This window comes from Marmota monax, unplaced genomic scaffold, assembly GCF_021218885.2.
Source record: "Marmota monax isolate L192 unplaced genomic scaffold, Marmota_monax_Labrador192_F-V1.1 WCK01_AAM20220418_F8-fsc00225, whole genome shotgun sequence".
Taxonomy (NCBI): Eukaryota; Metazoa; Chordata; class Mammalia; order Rodentia; family Sciuridae; genus Marmota; species Marmota monax.
This window is the reverse complement of record NW_026694524.1, coordinates 672,103-691,941: the sequence shown is the minus strand read 5'-3', so window position 1 is coordinate 691,941 and position 19,839 is coordinate 672,103. Positions and strand designations below refer to the sequence as shown.

Below are 19,839 nucleotides of genomic sequence, written 5' to 3'. Positions count from 1 at the left end.
GAGAGGAGTTCTCCGGGTGGGATCCATGTCCCGTCACTTGGCACTTTCTGTACACACAAGCCCCTCCCTTGACTGCAGTCAATTCCTTAAGACTTGACCTCATTACAGAAGGTTTAGGGAAAGGTCGGGCTTGGCTCGGTGCGTCCCAGCTGGCGTCCCCACCCGGCTGCAGCCCCGCCCAGATCTGGCAGAGCAATGGGCAAACTGTAGGGTAGAAAGGCGGGGAGAAGCTGTGGAGGTTAAAGGCGGGGCGGGCGGTTGCCAAGCCGGCCAATAGGCGGCTCTCCAGAGGCTGTGCTGAGAGGACAGGGGCGCCGTCACTAGCACCACCGCCTTCCAAGTTTCCCCTTGTGGATGCCCGCCTGGCTGCTCTGCTCCTCCCGGTGCACAGAGACCGGGAGAGACTAGAGGAGCGGACTCCGGACGGGATTTCAAAGAAGGTGCGAGAACCTGCTTCTGACCCGCTCTGGAGGTGGGGTTGGGTGTCGGTAAAAGATGAAAAGCCGCCGGCGGCGACGCCGAGAACACTGCAAGTTCGCGCTGCTGTTGGTGCTGTACACGCTGGTGCTGCTGCTCATCCCCTCGGTACTGGACGGCGGTCGCGACCAGGATAAGGGCGTCGGGCACTGCCCCGGCCTGCAGCGCAGCCTGGGAGTATGGAGTCTGGAGGCGGCGGCGGCTGGCGAACGGGAGCAAGGCGCTGAGGCGCAATCTGCCGCAGAAGGGGGCGCAGACCAGTTCCCCAAGACCCCAGGCAACCTCAGCTCCGTCGGGGAGACAGTGGCCCATGAGAAACAACACATCTACGTGCACGCCACCTGGCGAACAGGCTCGTCCTTCCTGGGAGAGCTCTTTAACCAACACCCGGACGTTTTCTACTTGTACGAGCCCATGTGGCATTTGTGGCAGGCGCTCTATCCGGGCGACGCTGAAAGCCTGCAGGGTGCTCTTCGAGACATGCTGCGCTCGCTCTTCCGTTGTGACTTCTCAGTGCTGCAGCTGTATGCACCTCCTGGGGACCCCGCCGCAAGAGCCACGGATACAGCCAATCTCACTACAGCCGCCCTCTTCCGCTGGCGGACCAACAAGGTCATTTGCTCGCCTCCGCTGTGCCCCCGAGCGACCCGTACCCGAGCCGAGGTCGGCCTCGTGGAGGACTCCGCCTGTGAACGCAGCTGCCCACCCGTGGCGCTACGCGCCCTGGAGGCCGAGTGCCGCAAATATCCAGTGGTGGTCATCAAGGACGTGCGTCTGCTGGACCTGGGTGTGCTGGTGCCCCTGTTGCGTGACCCAGGTCTCAACTTGAAAGTGGTGCAACTTTTCCGCGACCCTCGGGCTGTGCACAACTCACGTCTCAAGTCCAGGCAGGGACTGCTGCGCGAGAGCATCCAGGTGTTGCGCACCCGCCAGAAAGGCGACCATTTTCACCGCGTGCTGCTAGCGCACGGTGTGGGCGCTCGTCCGGGGGGTCAGTCCCGAGCGCTGCCTGCCGCGCCGCGTGCAGATTTCTTCCTGACTGGTGCTCTTGAGGTGATCTGTGAGGCCTGGCTGCGCGACCTGCTTTTTGCACGCGGTGCTCCATCCTGGCTAAGGCGGCGCTACCTGAGGCTGCGCTATGAGGACCTGGTTAGGCAGCCTCGCACCCAGTTACGCCGCCTGTTGCGCTTTGCCGGGCTGCGCGCAATAGCCGCGCTTGAGGCTTTTGCTCTCAACATGACTCGCGGAGCGGCTTATGGCACCGATCGGCCCTTCCACCTGTCGGCACGCGATGCTCGTGAGGCAGTGCACGCCTGGCGCGAGCGCCTGAGCCGAGAACAGGTGCGCCAAGTGGAGGCCGCCTGTGCTCCAGCCATGCGTCTGCTGGCCTACCCTAGCAGCGGAGAGGAGGGTGACGCGGAGCCACCCGGGGAAGAGGAAACCCCGCTGGAGACTGAGGCCGTCGGAGCTACGTAGCCCCCACCCTCGCCCCCGGAGCGGATCCGGGTAAGGTGGCTCTGGGCAGGGTAGAGTTCTAGAAAGGGTCTTCGGAGAGCCTGCATCAGGCCTGCTGGAGAGGAGAGGGAAGAGGGCACTAGGAGATGGTGCTATCCTGAATACCATGCTATCAGATCAGGGCCAAAGGGATAGGAAATTTCTGCTTGTAGCATTTAGGAGATTGTATCGGTTCTCCAGCTTATGAGCCACCCACCTTCACAGAGTAGGACCCTGAGTTAAGAGAATGTTTCAGTGTTGCTGAGGCAGAACCCAGTTTTCTGCATTCCCAGTCCACTTTATGAAGTAGGAGGTATCTGAGGTCTGAGGACAGTAGAGAATGTCTGAAGTAGTGTAATGGAACATGAGGTCGGGAATTAATACCTAGACTATTAGGATTAAGGGAATGCTTTGAGGTGGATGGTTTTGAAGTTATCTCAATGCCAACTTGTCCTGTGGGGCAACTTTTTGCCTTGAAGTGTTTGTTGGCATAAAGAAAACCAAAAGCAAGTTTTGGTGGACCGGTATTGACTTCATAACCCTACCTAACCCAAATCATTCTGTTTAATATTTCTTCTCTTTCTCTCTTATGCTCAGGTCCCAGGGCTTTCCTCCTGAGTACCAAGCATGCAAAGCACAGTCCGGCGGTCTTGCAACAGTTTTTGCACATTTGTGTGTCTCAGGCCTTGGTATAATGGAATAGAATAAACTGCTTTCTCTTGGCTCATGTGTGCCCCTCCCCCTCCCCCTCCCCCACCCCCTTCCCAGTCGCTAGTGTTTGCAGGATATTTGGCCATATCCCGTTTGTATCAGGTCACAAAGAATGCCTGGTCAGCTTCCTCTAGTACCGACAAGACCTCAGGACTGTGTTTCCCCCACTCCACCCCATCCGTTTGAGAGATGGGACCTTAGATCGGCAGTAGCAGCTTGTGAAAAGTCATCCCCTCTTTTTTTTTTTTTGTTCTTTCTCTGTAAAAGTATATGTCTGAAGATGCTAAAATGGGCCCTGAATGATCTCCAAATGTGTTCAGTGTTGGGATCAACATATGGTGTGTAACACTGGGCCGAGGGAAGAGTTTATTCTGCACGATATTGATGATGGGAGTCAAGTTAGTGGCATGGGAATGTATTTTCCCAAACTTTGTGTGAATTGGAAGAGTGCCACCTTGTGCACTGTGCAGACTAGAGGAGGAAAAGCAATGCTGGGTGGACGGAAGTGACTAAAGTTTCCATTCATTATTTTATAGTGTAATTCAGTATTCCCCTGGGATGATGCTGGAGCAGGGGCAAAGGTTGAAGATGTTAATGAAGATGGGAGTTTGCTGTTGTTAATAGAGCTAAGGTTATAGAGTGATTTTGGAAACTGGCTAATCAAGAGGTTTTGCTGGTGAGTTTTTGTAATTGCTAGGAAGTCTGTGTTCTTTCCTGATTTCCAGAGCCAAGGAAGGTAAGGCATAGGGTGACTTGTCACATCTTAACAAAAACATCCTTTCATCTGCTAGGTCTGTATTTACACTTGGAACAAAATGGTCCCTAATCATCCTTCACAGGCCTCAGGGAACTCCTCCCCCAGGCTAATGCTGTGGCATTTTATGGTTTTAAGACATGACAATCTCTCAGAAACTTTTGCTCCCCCACCAACATTTTTACTAACATTTATTGAATGCCAGCTGGGGTGAGGAAATGAAGAAAATGGAGAGCAGGGTAGAGAACATAGATTTTCCCCTCTAAGGAAGTGCAAGTCTGTGCAGGTGACACTAATTATGAGATAAGGTGTCCATGCTGCTATTTAGAAGGCCAGTGAGGCTTCCTTTTTATGGGGCTGCAGGAACATATGGGTGGGAGCTTTAGGCTCTTCCAGGTGTTGGTGACTGAACCCTTCCTCCAGCATTGGGCACTTACTACCAACCAGGGGATGTGTTAAAAAGGTTGTATTCCTTCCTAGGAAAAGTGTTACAGATCCATTAATGGAGTTTTAAAAAGTTTTTCATACTCTAGGGAAGGGAAGGAAAAAGAAGGGAATGAATTTTTATAAAAAGGGCTGTGTGCCATTCATTGTGTTACACACTGTACATATATGGTTATTTATAACAGTTTCACAGATGAGGACTCAGAGAAGTAATTTCCGAGAAGTCACACTGGGGTAATGTGTGACTTACCCCAGGGTGGAACTTACCCCTGGCAACAAACCTGGCACCCCATCTGGGCTTATAGGCTAGTTTGGGGTGCTAAATACACTTGACTTTATTACTAATATGTCACAACCGTGAGCAAATAAAATATCCCTGAGCTGCCAACAGCACCTCCACAGAAAAGCTGATGGCTCTATAACTATCCTCTCCATCAGGCACTTGGCTCAGCAGTGAAGAGAGGCTGCATGTGAATTAACCCAAGGATCTGCTGAATGGTCCAGACCTAATAACCAAAATTTAGTAGGGAGGGAGTAGATTAAATTTTCTCATAGCTAAGTGAGGACTGAAGCATCCAGAACCAAGTCACCAAGAACCCAAGCTCTTCCCATATTGTACATTTTCTTAGCTTATGTTCTCATTGTAACAAAATAGTAGCCACAGTGCCAAGTATCACATTCTCACCCAACTAACCCAAGGTTTGTAAAGTGCAGAAAGGAAAAAAGCTGGTTATCAGGTGGAGAGGTATTCCTTCATGCAATGCTCATTCATTTAATCTGGTTATAAAAACCTTTCGCAGAACCTCTTACCCTCACCAGCTTCCCTCTTGGCCAGAATTGGATCACATAGTCTGCCCCAGACCAATAATTGGCAAAAGGGAATGAGAGCATTTTGGCTGACTTAGATTAGTCCTCAGCCCTGGCTGAAATTACAGTAGCCCCCTCTCCTTATCCTTGGGAGATATGTTGTAAGCCACCCCTCAAAGGATGTTTGAAACCTCCCATAGTGCCAAACCCTATAATATTCTATAGTTTTTCTCTACACATACCTATGATAAAGTTTAATTTCTAAATTAGGCACAATAAGAGACAAACAACAATAGTATTAATAAAATAGAGCAATTACAACAATAGATCATAAGTTCTATGAATATAGTCTTTCTCAGCTGTCATCGGGCAGGTAGTATATACAGTGTGTGTATGCTGGATGAAGCGATGATTTATGTCTTGGACAGGATTGAACAGGACTGTGTGATACTTCATTATCAAAACAGCAAACTTACTAATTATTTCCAGGATTTTCTATAATATCTTGGGACTGTGGGCAACAAACCTCAGAAAATAAAGCCATGGTTAAGGGACTTCTTTTTAATTTTTTTTTAGTTGTTGATAGACCTTTATTTTATTTATTTATATGCGATGCTGAGAATCAAACCCAGTGCTTCACACATGCCAAACAGGTGCACTACCGCTGAACCACAACCGCAGCCCAACGGACTTGTTTTAAAAATTCCACCACCTGAGCTCCACCCCAGGAAATTTTTTGTTCTCCTTTATGTTTTGTGCTGGGAGTGGAACCCAGGGCCTCACACATGCTAAGCAGGTCTCTTCCACTTAGCTACATTCCCAGTCCAGGAGATTCTGATTTAATTGTTTTTCTGTGAGTTCCCCAGACTGAGACATTGGGATGTTGTCAAAGTTCCCCAGGTGATTCTATTGTACAGCCAAATCTGAAAACCACTGGCTTGATCGTTCAATGATTCATCCCCCTGGGCCCAGCTGCTTGCACTAGAGCAAAATCAGAATGGGGAATCAGAATGTTGCTGAGCAGCAAACTGTCTGCCATGGTGATTTATATAAAAGATCTTGAAGCTGTGAAGTGCCCCAGAAATGTGGGGTATTATTTTGAAAAGGTAAATTACACATGGGTCTGTTTATCACCCTTTCATATGCTTTCAAATACGTAGTTGTTTGTAGTTTCTCATCTAAGAGTCCATAATTTTACATACATTGGGCACTACTGTTGTGAACAGACTGATCTTTTATCCTGTCCTTTTCGGCATGTCTGCCTTTGACCTCTATCCTTGGTGGGACCCAAGATTTCATTCCTATAAACATTTTATTTTGTTGGTTCTCTAGTTGGAACTTTGCTACGTTAAGTACATGCTATACCACTGAGCTCCAGCCACAACACCCTACAGGCATTTAGAACACCTTGCTCTTTGTTCTTGACAATGTGTGTGTGTGTGTGTGTGTGTGTGTATTGCTTAGGGCCTAGCTTTTGCTGAGGCTGGCTTGGAACTTGAGATCCTCCTGCTTCAACCTCCCAAGCTGCTGGGATTACAAGCATGCACAACTGCACCTGGCTGGGAAGCTTTATTTCTAAGGCAATTATTCAAACAGAAAAAGAAATGACCAGCCACCACCAAATCCCTAACAATCCATCTGAAAGTTATTGCATTTTAATCAGGGGACCAAGCCACAAACATCCTATGTAAGCATATGCATAAATATCACTAAAAAGACAACCCATGGCTTAAACTCTGTTAAAGAATAGGCATTTTAAAAACATTTTTCCTCAGCTGGGGCTGGGGCTCAGTGATAGTGCACTTGCCTGGCATGTGTGAGGCACTGGGTTTAATTCTCAGCACCACATATAAATGAATAAAATAGAGGTCTATTAACTACTAAAAAATTAGAAAAACATTTTCCTATATAGAAAAATATATAATATATATTTAAAAATATATAATATATATATAAATTTTCATTCAACAAAATTTACTGAGACTCTCAGTGGCAAATCAACCTGGGTGCTGTGCTCAAGTCAGAGGGCTGAAAGGATGATGATGGTGGTGATGGTGATGGGGGTGTGTGTACATTGATAGGTATCTGAGTGGCACTGCTGCACTAGGGTGAGACTAGTTTTCTAAAGCACATCCAAGTCCAAGTAAAGCACATCCAAGTCCAAGTCATTTTTGCCCCCTGGGAGCTCCACTGATCCAGACCTTCTTAGAGTTCCTGCAGGGCCCACCTTCCCTGGCAGGATCCCTCAGTTGATGGTGGATTTGGTGCTTAGGAAAAGTTGAAGATTCAAGTCTGGTGAGTGAGGCAGGGGAGGAGGCTGATCCTGCAAAATGAGATGTGTGTGCAAAGTCATTTCTTGGTTCATATGATATCAGTTTTTTTGGGGGGGGGTACTGGGGATTGAACTCAGGGTCACTCAGCCACTGAGCGATATTTCCAGCCCTATTTTGTATTTTATTGAGAGACAGGGTCTCACTGAGTTGCTTAGCGCCTTGCTGTTGCTGAGGCTGGCTTTGAACTCATGATCCTCCTGCCTCAGCCTCCTGAGCCACTGGGATTACAGGCATGGGCCACCTCCCCCAGCTACAATATCAGTTTTTATATTAGAATGCAGGAAGCCAGGCTATAGGGCCAGGATCTCCTAGTTAATACTTGATTAAGTATAAGAAGAGGTTGGAGGCTGACGTTGTGGCTCAGTGGTGGAGTGCTTGCCTAGCATGCTCAAGACCCTGAGCTCCATCCCCAGAACAGGAAAAAAAGAGATTGAAAGACATTTCCAAGGCTTTTTGGTGCTAAGGGGAGATGACATTTTATTGAGTGCCTATTTTGTGCATTGTGTTACATGCTTAATACATATGATCTCAATCCTCATCTCAGCTCTATGAAGTATGTAGTAACCCCTTTTATGATAGTGAAGCAAGCTCAGAGAGATTAGGTAAATTGTCAAAAATAACACAGCCAGAAGATTAAAATTGGGTGTTCTTTGTTTTTAAATCATTATCTTTAAAATTTGTAGAAACCAAGTAAACAGGAAGTGAAAAGAAAGTTCAACAGTGTCAAAGGGTACAAAATACCTGCCAGTCTCATTTCCTAGAAGAAATCACTACATTTCTTGTGGTATATGTCTAAAAATGTTTTATGCAAATTCAAGCAGAATATATTACCTTTTAATATATAAGTGGAATTGAACTGTATTTATTGTCCTGTACTTTTTATCACTTAATACTTTAGAAATCTTCCCATGTCATATCCTTTTTAGTGACCATATTATATTTCATTGTAGGAATGTACTGTAACATATTTACCTAGTTCCTAAGTCCATACTGTAGGACATTTAGGTTGTTCCTGTGTTTTGCTATATTTCATTGCATTTTTAGTAAAATCCTTATATTATCTTTGCATACATGTAAGAATACCAGTCAGAAAAACTTCTATAATAGAAGTGTAGCAAAAGGTATACACTTTCTACAACTTGAGGGGTAAAGTTCTTCAAGTTGCACCAAATTTCATTCACATCAGTGGTTTCTTGGAGTGCCTGTTTCCTGGACTTCCAACAAGCTGGATTTTTTTTTCACTTTGGCTAGTCTGATGGGTGGGAAATCCTTTCTGCTTGCACCCTGGTTTTCACTGACCCCCACAGTTCACCTCAGATGTTGAATGATTGCCTTGTACCTTAGGTTGTGGTAACTAGGATTCCAAGATGAAATCAATTTCTTAGCCCTTCCGCAGTTCACATGTATTTAGGGAGTGTCATTTTTTATGATATTTTGAATGGCTGATACATTTTGACACAACAATTTTATCATTCCCTTATAAAACCACACTTGCACACAGCATCAGATTTCAGCCAGGTTCTTGTTCAGATGGCCTTGTTCTGGTACTGTTGGTGTGGATTATTGGACATCTACAATTGACTTGTGACAATTGACTCGCACATCAACCATTTGGGGACACTATCATTGGGGAAATGTGAATGTTTAAAATTAGTTCTAACCCTTCATACATTTTCTCTGTATTCTGGAAAGCCCTTTTTGTGGTCTCACAGAGGCAGGGACAGAAGGAAGCAGAAGTGCCCATTTGCAGGGTTTGTCTGAGTCACTGGGGAGTGAACTGAGGGCATCACATGTTGCTAGGCAAGGGCTGTACCACTGAGCTACATCCCTCGTCCCTTTCAGTTTTAGAGGGTTTTCTAAGAGGTTCTTCTTAGTCTGAGCAGATATTTTTCCCATGAAAAGAAATATATATAAATAGTTGGGAATGATGTTTTTTAAAAAAACATTTACAACAGCTGGTTTTAAATTCTCCAGTATGCCTCTATCTCAGCCTGCTCTCAGCATGAACAGCCCAGAAAAGAATGAAATAAAAGAATCTAAACATTTGCATCTGACATTCTAGCCCAACAAGGTGACTAATAAATGAATGAAGTGCTCACTCGCTCTCTCAATCCCACCCCCGCCTCTCTCTCCCTCTGTGAGGTCTCCTGGCTTGCCATCCTCTTGCTTCATAGTGGAACTGAAGAAACTTGCTCTGCTGAAAGAAACATTTCTACTCAAGTGGGGTATAGAATATGAACAGTAGAGACTAAGAAACAGCCTTGGCCCAAGTTCAAGAACACTGGGAAGTAAAGAACTGTTTGGGAGCTGAACAGGAAGCTATTTCAATTGGAGAAAAGTTGCAGAGCTCAGTGATGTCTTCATGAGAATTGGAATCCTTGAGCTTTGCTTGCCACCCCCCCACCTTTGTCCCCAGGCACCAAGCCAGCAACAGGCCCTGACATTTTCTGCAGCTGGCCTTGTTCATATTAAAGACCATCCTGCTGAGGGTTCAGAATAAATTGGAGCTTCAGTGGATGGTGAATATTTTTAAATCCAGAGGTTAAAAGGCTATGAAAAAGGACCACCACATTCAACTTCAACGATGACTGTGTTCCAAGCCAGCAGAACCCCCTTCCTTAAAATGGACACAGGCAACAAGGACTTTCCTGTAGAGCCACTTTCCAAAACTAACCAGTTTTTGCTTATGGAATGGAAGCCCTTTTTGTGAAGCATTGCCATAAGGAGGGAGTGTTTAAAGGTCCTGGGAGAGGCAGGGTAGTCTCTGGCTCCTATAAGTAAGAAGCCTCAAGTCTGGATCTGCAAGTGTAGCTCAGTGGTAAAGTGCTCACATAAACATGTGCAAGGTCCTGGGTTTGAGCCCCAGCACCACAAAAGGAAAAAAGAAGAAGAAAAGAAAGAAAACTCCTGTCTGACCTGAAATAAAAACCTGTGGAGGGAATACTTCCAGAGAGTGCTGTTGTTAGATCAATACCCTTCAGTCATGGTATCCCACAGGCTGGAAGCAGAGAAAGTAGTCTCAGTGAAGGTCTGAATCATGTTCTGCCCAGACATAGAACATCACAGAACATTTGTAAGGCTTGGGGAGAACATCTGGGGTGGGGACCATAGATACTTTAGTAAAGATAATAAAGTGAGGAAAGTTCTGAGAAGCCCCAGGAGGGAACTGAGAGCCTAATTGAAGATGTCATTCCAAACAGACAGATAAGGTGAACATTAGGAAAGCATGTCCCAGAGCTTTGAGGTCACTTTTCCCATGACTGAGAGCAGACTGCATCAAAAAGGGCTCTTTACTGCCTCAGAGAGATTGCAGTAAGCCAAAAATACTAAAATAAACATATTTTAAAAATAGGACTTAAGACTAGCCCAGGGCTGGTGTATATTAAATATACACATATTAGAAGCAATAAAGGTAGACACTGTCTCTTGTTGTAATAAAGAATATCACTGACATGGATGTAAAAATGAAAACATTTTTCAGGTTCTGCAAATGATAAAAAATTAGACTTTATTGTCTGTTTGTACCCTTCCCCCAACTACTGCTAGGAATTACAATGAGATAGAAATATTAATTACCCTCAAATGATTAGTGCCTTATATGTACATGTATTGAAATATCACACCATACTCCATAAGGATATACAAGTATTACATGTTGAGCAAGACTTTTTTTTAAGTTGTAGATGAACACAATACCTTTCTTTAAATTTATTTTTATGTGGGGCTGAGGATTGAATCCAGTGCCTCATACATGCTAGGCAAGTGCTCTACCACTGAGCCACATCCCCAGCCCTGAGCAAGAATTTTTAAAAGGAGGAGATAGAAATGTTAGCTCCCCTGATTTGACCAGTACATACTGTATACTTGCGTCAAATTATCACAGAATACCCCAAAAATATGTACATGTAAAACAGTAGTTAATAATAGATAATTTTACAAAAAGGCGATGGTTGATAGAATATAAACACCACCCCAAAGAATAACAAAATATATAGCACTAAAAAAATGCCTTTTAAATAGTCTTATTTTTCAATAGTCGAAAAGGAAGAAAAATTGTTTTAAGTTCTAATCTGTGTCTTTATACTAAGTGTAGCAATCTCTAGCAATCCTACAAGCTAGGGAGACGACCCATTTACAGGATCCAGTATCTTGCTCCCTCACAAATCTGCTCTTGGCCATGAGGCCATTTGCTACATTAGACCCTGGGCAGGAAAGGATAGAAAGGGTTGAATAACCAGAATGCCTTCCTTTGCAGAAAGATACTGGAAGTGATGGCTACACTTTGGCTAAACCACAGACTCTCTTCTCTGACTAGCCATTCTAATCTGGGAATGCTAAAGCTGGTGGACAGAGGGGAAGTCCTCATGGGCAGCCCCAGTGACTACCTTCCAGCACTCATTTGATCTCCAGGCCCTGTGGGGACCAAATTGCTGCCTGAATTACAGGTCTAAATTCCAGTCACTTCCAGTCCCATGTCCTCTCAAATCCTCCCACCCCCACATGGTGGATGGTGAACATCTGCAGGTGGCCCATCTGAATATACATTATAAAATACTGACTCAGTTCCTTTATTGGCGTTTACTCATAAAAGCGATCACATATGCCAACTCAAACTATATCTCAGAGCAGTTCAATGAAAGGAAAAAACAAAAGTCAACTAGGCAAGCTCAGCTCTTTCCCAGTTTTATTTTTATTTTTTTCAACTGATATATAAAAACATAAAATTATACATAATTAATGCCCAGTTTTATTAATACTGGTGTGGTATGCATTCATCTGTTATCAAGTGAGTGCAAAACTTTGGGAAAATTTTGTTTGGTGGGTATCATAAAATAAGATGCATGTTAGCATTTTAACCTATTGGGGAAGTATAATGGTCATTTAATTTTTGGCATTGGTAGACTGTGGAGTTTGAATGACTCATGTGGATTGAGGCTTTACTCTGAATTTTTCCCACGATGGGTGGGGATGACTGGAGCATTAAATCTCCTTAGCCATCCTCTGAAGCTGCCCAGGTCTCCACAGTGGCTTCTCTGTTAGTTTCATCCCATATTTCCCAGGTATGTATTTTGTCTGTTTTTTTTTGTCTTGCTTTATTTTGACCTGAGAGTTGTTTCAAATTCAATAGGACTGAAGCTATTATTGACAAATGCAAATATAACTGGCATCCCTCCCACTGCCACTTATTTTTTTTTTCAGGCTGAAAATCTGGAAATTATAACATTTCTGCCATTTAAAGTAGATTTCCTGGCTGTTTGGGGACAAAGTTCTTCATTAGCAAACTGTTTCCTCTTGCATTTTGTTTCAAAGTCACATTGAAGGAATGTTTGCACTTCAACATTGCTGGTATTTCAAGGATTATTTTACCATTACTCTTAAGCAGCTCCCTCCACCAATAGCACATTTAGTGGATTAACTTTGGGTAGAGTGAATTTTCTATTTTATTCTCTTTCAAAAAGGTTTTAACCATCTAGTTTCTTTCCCTTTCCATATAAATTTTAGAATTAGCTTCTCTGAATCTATAATAAGCACTGATAGGAATTTTGTTAAACCTATAGATCCATGTAGGAATTGAAATTGTTATTATGCTGTTTTCCAATCCATGAATGAAATGACTATTGATTAAGATTTTGTTTGACTTTTTTCACTGGTATTTTACAGTTTTCAGCATATTAGTCCTTTACCTGTTCCATTAGATTTATACCTAGGAATTTCACTTTTTTTCAGTTATTGTAAATTGTATGAATTTTAAAATTTGGGTTTCAATGTGTTCACTTGTAGTATGTATAAATAAAATTGATTTTAAAATATTGATCTTATATCCTGAAAATTTGCTGAGCTCACTTGTTAGTTGTAGGAGAGTTTTGTTACATTCCTTAAATTTTCTATACATAACAATCATATCATCTGCTAAACAGGGAAAATTTTACTTCTTCCTTTCTAATTCCTTGTCTTATTGCATGGGCTAGAACTTTCAATACTATGTGAAGTAAAATTGGAGAGTTTAAACATCTTTTCCTTGTTCCTGATCTTAGGGGGAAAGCATTCAGTCTCTCACCATAAAGGATGAGGCCAGATGTAGGTTTATGTAAATGTCCTTTATCAAGTTGAGGAATTTCCCTTTTATTCCTATTTGCTTTGAATTTTTTGATCTTGAAAAGATGTTAAATTTTGTCAAATGCTTTATCTGCATCAACTCATGTGACCATGCAATTTTATTAGCCTGTTAATGCGGTGGATTACATGGATTAATTATTGAACATTGAACCAGCCTTGTATCCTGAAATAAACTATTTGCTCATGATATCTAAATCTTCTTATATCTTGTTGAATTTGATTTGCTTATATTTTGTTAAAGATTTTTTGCATCTACTTTCATAAGAGTTGTTGGTCAGACGTTTTCTTTTTTTTTTTTTGTATTTTGTCTTGTTTTGGTATCAGGATAATACTGGCCTCATAATTTTATGGAACAGATTGTGCAAAATCAATATTAATTCTGTTTTAAACATTTGGTAGACTTTTCCATCAAAATTATCTAGGCCCAGAGATTTCTTTTGGGGGAGTCATTTAATTACTTATTCCATGTTTTAGTAGCTATAGGATTTTTAAAATCATCTATTTCTTATTGGGTGACTTATAGTAGTTTGTTTTTGAGGAATTAGTCAATTTCATCTAAGTTGTCAAATTTTGGGTGCAGAGTTGTTCTTAGTTTAGTCTTTTTCTAAATCCTTTTAATGTCTTTGAGGTCTGTAGTGATATTTTCCCTATTTCATTGCTAATATTGGTAATGTGTGTCTTCTTTCTTTATTTGGTCAGGCTTGATATAAGTTTATCAATTTTTTAATCTGTTCAAAGTACCAGAATTTTGTTTTTTATTTTCTGTTTTCAATTTCTTCTCCTAATTATGATCTCACTTCCAATTTGTTTTTTAAAATCTACTTCTAGTTTGAGGTAGTTGCTGAGATAGTTGATTTGATACTTTTTCTAATGAAAGCATTTAGTGTTATAATTTTCCCTATCAGCTTCACTAACTTTATACATTGCATTTTCATTTTCATTCAGTATATTAACTTCCCTTGAATTACTTATAAGTGTGTTCTTTAATTTCCAAATGTCTGAAGAATTTCTTGCTATCTTTCTGCTATTCTAGTTTCATCTCATTGTAGTTAGAGAATACATTCTATTATTATTTCAGCTCTTTTAAAGTTGTTCAGGTTTGATTTTTGAAACAGGATATGGTCTATGTTATGAATGCCCCATATACACAGAAAAAGAAGATACATTCTACTGTTAATAGAGGAAATGTTTAATAAATGTCACATGAATCCTGTTGATTGATGGCATTTTCAGTACTTTCATATCCTTGTTGATTTTCTGTCTAGTGATTCTATCAATTATTGAGATGGGGTATTAAATTTTTCAACTACAAATGTGGACTTGTGTATTTCTCTTTTCAGTTCTTTAAGTTTTTGCTCTGGGAAATTTGAAACTCTGTTGTTTGGTGCATACACATTTAGGATTGCTATGTAGTGTTGGTGGATTAACCCCTTTACCATTATGTAATGTCCTTTGTCCCTGGTAATTTTCTTTGTCCTGAAGTCGATTTTATCTGATATTAATATAACTACTCTTCCTTTCTTTTGATTAATGTTTGTTTGCTATATCCTTTTACTTTCAACCTACCTATACTATTATATTTAAAATGAATTTCTTATTGACAGCATATGATTAAGTCATGTTTTTAAATACATTCTGGGGTTGAGGGTGTAGTTCAGTAGTAGAAAGCTTGCTAGCACTTGGTAGGCTTGGGGTTTGATTCCCAGCACTGCAGAAAAAAATATCCAAACTGACAATCTGTTTTAAACTATTTATGATTATTGATATTGTAGAGCTTAAAAATTCTGCCATTTAAAAATGTTTTGTTCCCCATTTTTGTTCCTGTTTCCCTTTTCCTGCCTTCCTGTGTTACATAAACATTTTTTATAATTTCATTTTGATCTATCTGTAGTGTTTTTTAGTGTATCTCTTTGTATGTTATTTTAGTGGTTCCTTTGGATTATACATATGTATCACAGTCTACTTATGTCAACTTTTTACTGCCTTCAGTAAAGTATAAAAAACCAATCTCCACTGAAGTTCCTTTATCTTTCCCCTCCTATAATTTTAAAAATATTTTTCCTACACATATTGAGAGCCTAAATACAATGTTGAATTTTTGCCTTAACTATCAAACATAGTTTTAAAATTTCAAGAGAATAGTCTATTAAGTTTATTCACTCTTTCTGTTGTTGTTCATATATGATGATTCAATCTACCTCCTTTATCATTTCTTTTCTGTTAGAAGAACTTCCTTTAGTAGTTCTTTTTTTTTTTTTTAAACCGGATTGAACTCAGGGGCACTTGACCACTGGGCCACATCTCCAGCCCTATTTTGTATTTTATTTAATTACAGGGTCTCACTCAGTTGCTTAGTGCCTTGCAGTTGCTGAGGCTGGCTTTGAACTTGTGATCCTCCTGTCTCAGCCTCTCAAGCTGCTGGGATTATAGGTGTGTGCCATGGCACCCAGCCCTTTAACAGTTCTTATGTAGCACTTGTATTTGCAACAAATTCTCTTAGTTTTCCTTCATTTGTGAATGTCTTTATTTCATCTTAATTCCTGAAGGATATTTTTATGGGATATAGAAATCTGGTTTGATGGTTATTTTCTTTCACTGTTTAAAAACTGTGCCACTCCCTCTGAACTGCCAGGTTTTTGGATATGAAATCCACTGGCATTCAAATTGTTGCTATAAATAATGTGTCATTTCTCTCTAGTTGTGGTTGAGATTTTTTTCTTGGACTGTTTTTCTGATGTTTGTTTATGTTGCCTTGGAGTAGATTGCTTTGGGTTTTTCCTGTTTGGGGTTCTCATAGCTTATTGAATCTGGAAGTTTATGTCTTTTATCATCTTTGGGAAATTTTCAACCATATTTCTTTAAGTATTTTTCAACTCCAATCTCTTTCTAGAACTTTAACATGAATAGTAGTTCCGTTACTGTGATACCATCAGCCCTTGGAACTCTGCTTATCTTTTTTCATTCTATCTTCTGATGTTCAGATTGGGTAATTTCTGTTGTTCTGTTTTCAGATTCAATACTTCCTTACTCTGCCATCTGTTTTGCTATTGAGCCCATTTAGTAAGGCTTTCAAATTTTGGTTATTGTAATTTATAATTCTAAAATTTCTATTTGGTTCTTTCAAAAACATATCTATTTGGTGAAAATATAATTTTCTTTTGTTTCAAGTTGTTTGTAATTGCTAGTTTAAGCATTTTAATGATATTTGTTTAAAACTTTTTTGGATCATTTCAATACCAGTGTCATCTCAGTGTTGGTATCTACCAGTCACATTTTCTTTTCTTATTCAAGTTGAAATTTTCCTGGTTCTTAGTTTGACAAGTACTCTTTTCATTGTATCTTGGACATTGGGATATTACCTTATGCATCTCTGAATCTTATTTAAATTTTCTACTTTAGCAAGATTCCACAGACGGCACACTTGTGGAGGAAGGGATGTACCACCTAGTTACTGCCAGGTCAGGGCAGCAGTCCAAAAGTTGTGGCTTTCCATTAGGCCCAGCAGGCCTCTGCTAACAGGAGGTAGTGTTTTTTCCTGTGGTGCTTGGTTTTTGTCTTTGTAAGCTAACCTTTTCCTGTCCTTTGGCTACAGATAACAAGCTTTTCTAGGGGCTTCTGCTTTGTGTGTGTGTGTGTTGGGCATTGATTCCAGGGGCACTTTACCACTGAGCTATATCCCCAGTCCTTTTTTAAAATTTTAATTCTTGCTAAAGTTGGTCTTGAACTTGTGATTCTCTTGCCTTAACTTCCTGAGTTGCTGGGTATGCACCATGGTACCTGACATTTAGTAGCTTCTTTCTTGTCTGAACTGGAAAAAACTTGTCCATTTCTGGCTTGCCGGCTTTGTTAGCACCCACTCCAGGATATAAAGGAGGCAAAAAGAAAATCCAGGGAACTCATATTAAGTTGTTCCTCAATTCCCAAGGTTCCAAATCAGTCTGCATTTATCTCTCAACCCTCTAGTCTTCTTTGTCTTATATGTCATATTTTGAGTTTTTTAAAAATATTTTTTAGAAGTAGTTGGACACAATACCTTTATTTATTTATTTATTTATTTTTATTTGATGCTGACAATCAAACCCTGGGCCTCTCATGTGCTAGGCGAGCGCTCCACTGCTGAGCCACAACCCCAGCCCATATTTTGAGTTTTTAGTTGCACTTTGTGGGAGGAATAAGGAAAAGTGCTCTGCCCCACCTTGTCTGGAACCAGAAAGCAGCCCACCTGAACATGGGTTTTTATTAAACTAATTTATACCAAATAAACTTGACATGATGGCTCTTTATGTAAGTTATCTGTACTACGAGAATATTCAAAATCCATAGAAAGGCCTCATGGTGTTTATAGAATTAGTTTTTCCTTAAGGCTGTCTTTATTGCATGCTTTGAATAATCTTGAAAGTATTTATTTTCCAAACTTTGCATCATTAGAAGCTGATGAGCAGTTTAACCATATTAGAAAATGTCAAATTGGATACACATCCAGGATCAAAGGATCTAAAAATATCAGGAATCTGGTGGCAGAAGTAGCACAAACATATCCAGAGTTAGCCCACACTCCACTGCTCACATACAGTGACACGAGCAGTATGTTTAAATGAAATAAAGTCCAGGTGCCATGAAGGTTGAAGTTTGGGAATGTTGCCAAATGCAGCTTCAGTTTTACAGAACAGCTGACTGTTGTTGGTGTGATTTATTTTGCACACATAGTGCTGGGGTTGTGGCTTAGTAGTAAAGCACACATACTCAAGGCCCTGGGTTCAGAACCTAGTTTTTTTTTTAATATTTATTTTTTAGTTGTAGTTGAACACAATCTCTTTATTTATTTATTTTATGTGGTGCTAAGGATCGAACCCAGGGCCTCGCACATGCTAGGCAAGCACTTTACCGCTGAACTACAACCCCAGCCCTAGTTTTTTTTTTTTTTTTTTAATTATGCTCAGGCTGGGGCTATGGCTCAGTGGTAGAGTGCTTGCCTAGCATGTGTGAGGCCCTGGGTTTGAGCTGCAGCACCACATAAAATAAACTAAATAAGCAAAATAAAGGTATATTTTGTACATATGAACTGGTACACAAGTGAAGAGTGGTTGGATACATGTTTGATACCTAAGCATAAATCTTCAATCCCAGCTTCTCCCCCTCTTCTACCTAACAGGTCCTGGAAAGTTCTATTCTTCTCAATAGGCAGCCTACAACAGAAGCTGCATAAAGCACAGCCAAACTGACAGAGGAGCTCTATCATCTTTGTCTTCACCCTCACCGAACACCTTTTAGGTCACATTTTCTCCTGGCCTGTCTTCACAAACCAGAAAAGATACTGATTTGGTATGGTTTTCCAGTACTGGAAAATCTAGCTTAGATAAGGAAAATCAAAGTTCACATCATCAGCGTTTAAAAGACTTTCTGTCTGTGGATTTCTGGGTTCTGAAGTTCAAACGTCCTTTGTTCCTTCTCTTCCAGGTCAGTCACCATGAACCGGGCCACTCAGCATGCTGTCCCAGCACAGGAGTAGCAGCACTGTGAAGGCACTCTATCACACTGTCAGAGACTGGGACTTTGCTTGGTACCAACTGCTGTGCAATTCTGCTGGGCAGGAATATCACAAGCTGTTAAATATCGATGGACACACTGGTTGAGATGAAGTTTCCAGGGAGGAAGTGACAGTGCAATGTGGATATTTATGGCCATAAAATAAGAAGAGCTTTAGTTCCCAGGCTGAACCTGCTTTTGCTGGAGCCATTTCAACAAAACATCACAACAAAGAAGAGCTGTGATTTAGTTACATTGCACATCAGCAGATGTCTGGACAAAAACATCAATGTGAATAAGGGCCAAGTGCAGTCCTGTCTTGATTAAATTACTTGATATTAAATAAAATGTCTGGGTGGTATTGTTTTAAACCTGACTCATCCAGCTCTCCTTAAAATAGCCCCCTCCCCTGGGACCAATTATTAAAAAGTAATTTTGCTCCCTGGGGTGGGAGATCTCTAATGAATTTAAACCTAAGTTTTGCTTTTAAATTGTTCTAGCTGATGTTATTGTGATTTTTTTATGCAATTAAATGACTTTAGAGTCATGCTAAAGACAGGATTTATTGTGTTTTGTTACAAGCATATTTTAGGATATAGTTAAAGTACATGGTTCATGTAAAGGTAGTCTACATGCAAAGGAATACGAAGACTATGAAGGAAAACCTATATTGGGTTCAAGAATTAGAGCAATTATTCCTCTTAGTCTTACAACGTGATGTTGCCCGTACCTGGTCATGCCTTCTTCGGGTTCTGTACTCAAAGCCCGTCAGACTCTTGGCAGGCCCTCCTCTTACAGAAAAGTCACAGGCTTTTGAAGTAATTCTTTTAACTCTAAGGCACATTTAAAAAATCTTAAAAATCTGTTGCCACGATTTTTATACTCTTTTAAAACTGAATTTCTTCAAGCATCTAAATCAGGGGCTGGGCAAGAACTTTCTTGGGAAAGGGCCACATAGTAATTAGCTTAGGCATTATGGGCTGTACAAACTCTGTCACAACTCCTCAGCTCTGCCTCAGCAGCATGAAAACTGTCACAAACGGTATGCAAATGAATGAGTGTAGTGGATGCCAATAAAACTTTATTTACAAAAACAGGCAGTGGGCTGGATTTGGTTCAGAAGCTGACTTTAGTTTGCCAACCCTAGTCTAAATGAATTCCCTTGGAGAGGAATAG

At 41.1% G+C, this 19,839-nt stretch overlaps 1 protein-coding gene across 2 annotated transcripts; it reads left to right on the top strand.

The window, feature by feature from the left end:
- The first annotated feature begins 269 nt into the window (after positions 1–269).
- Positions 270–19,217, top strand: Chst7 (carbohydrate sulfotransferase 7). Of its 2 annotated transcripts, none has more exons than XM_058571461.1 (2): positions 270–1,983; positions 2,569–2,708. In XM_058571461.1, exon 1 carries the CDS (start codon positions 496–498, stop codon positions 1,951–1,953), a length of 1,458 nt encoding a protein of 485 aa, XP_058427444.1. In that variant the 5' UTR covers positions 270–495; the 3' UTR covers positions 1,954–1,983; positions 2,569–2,708. The 2 variants fall into 2 exon arrangements, with proteins under 2 accessions (XP_058427444.1, XP_046276142.1); XM_046420186.2 differs by lacking the exon at positions 2,569–2,708 and adding an exon at positions 18,595–19,217 and having other exon boundaries at positions 274–1,983.
- Positions 19,218–19,839: the final 622 nt, after the last annotated feature.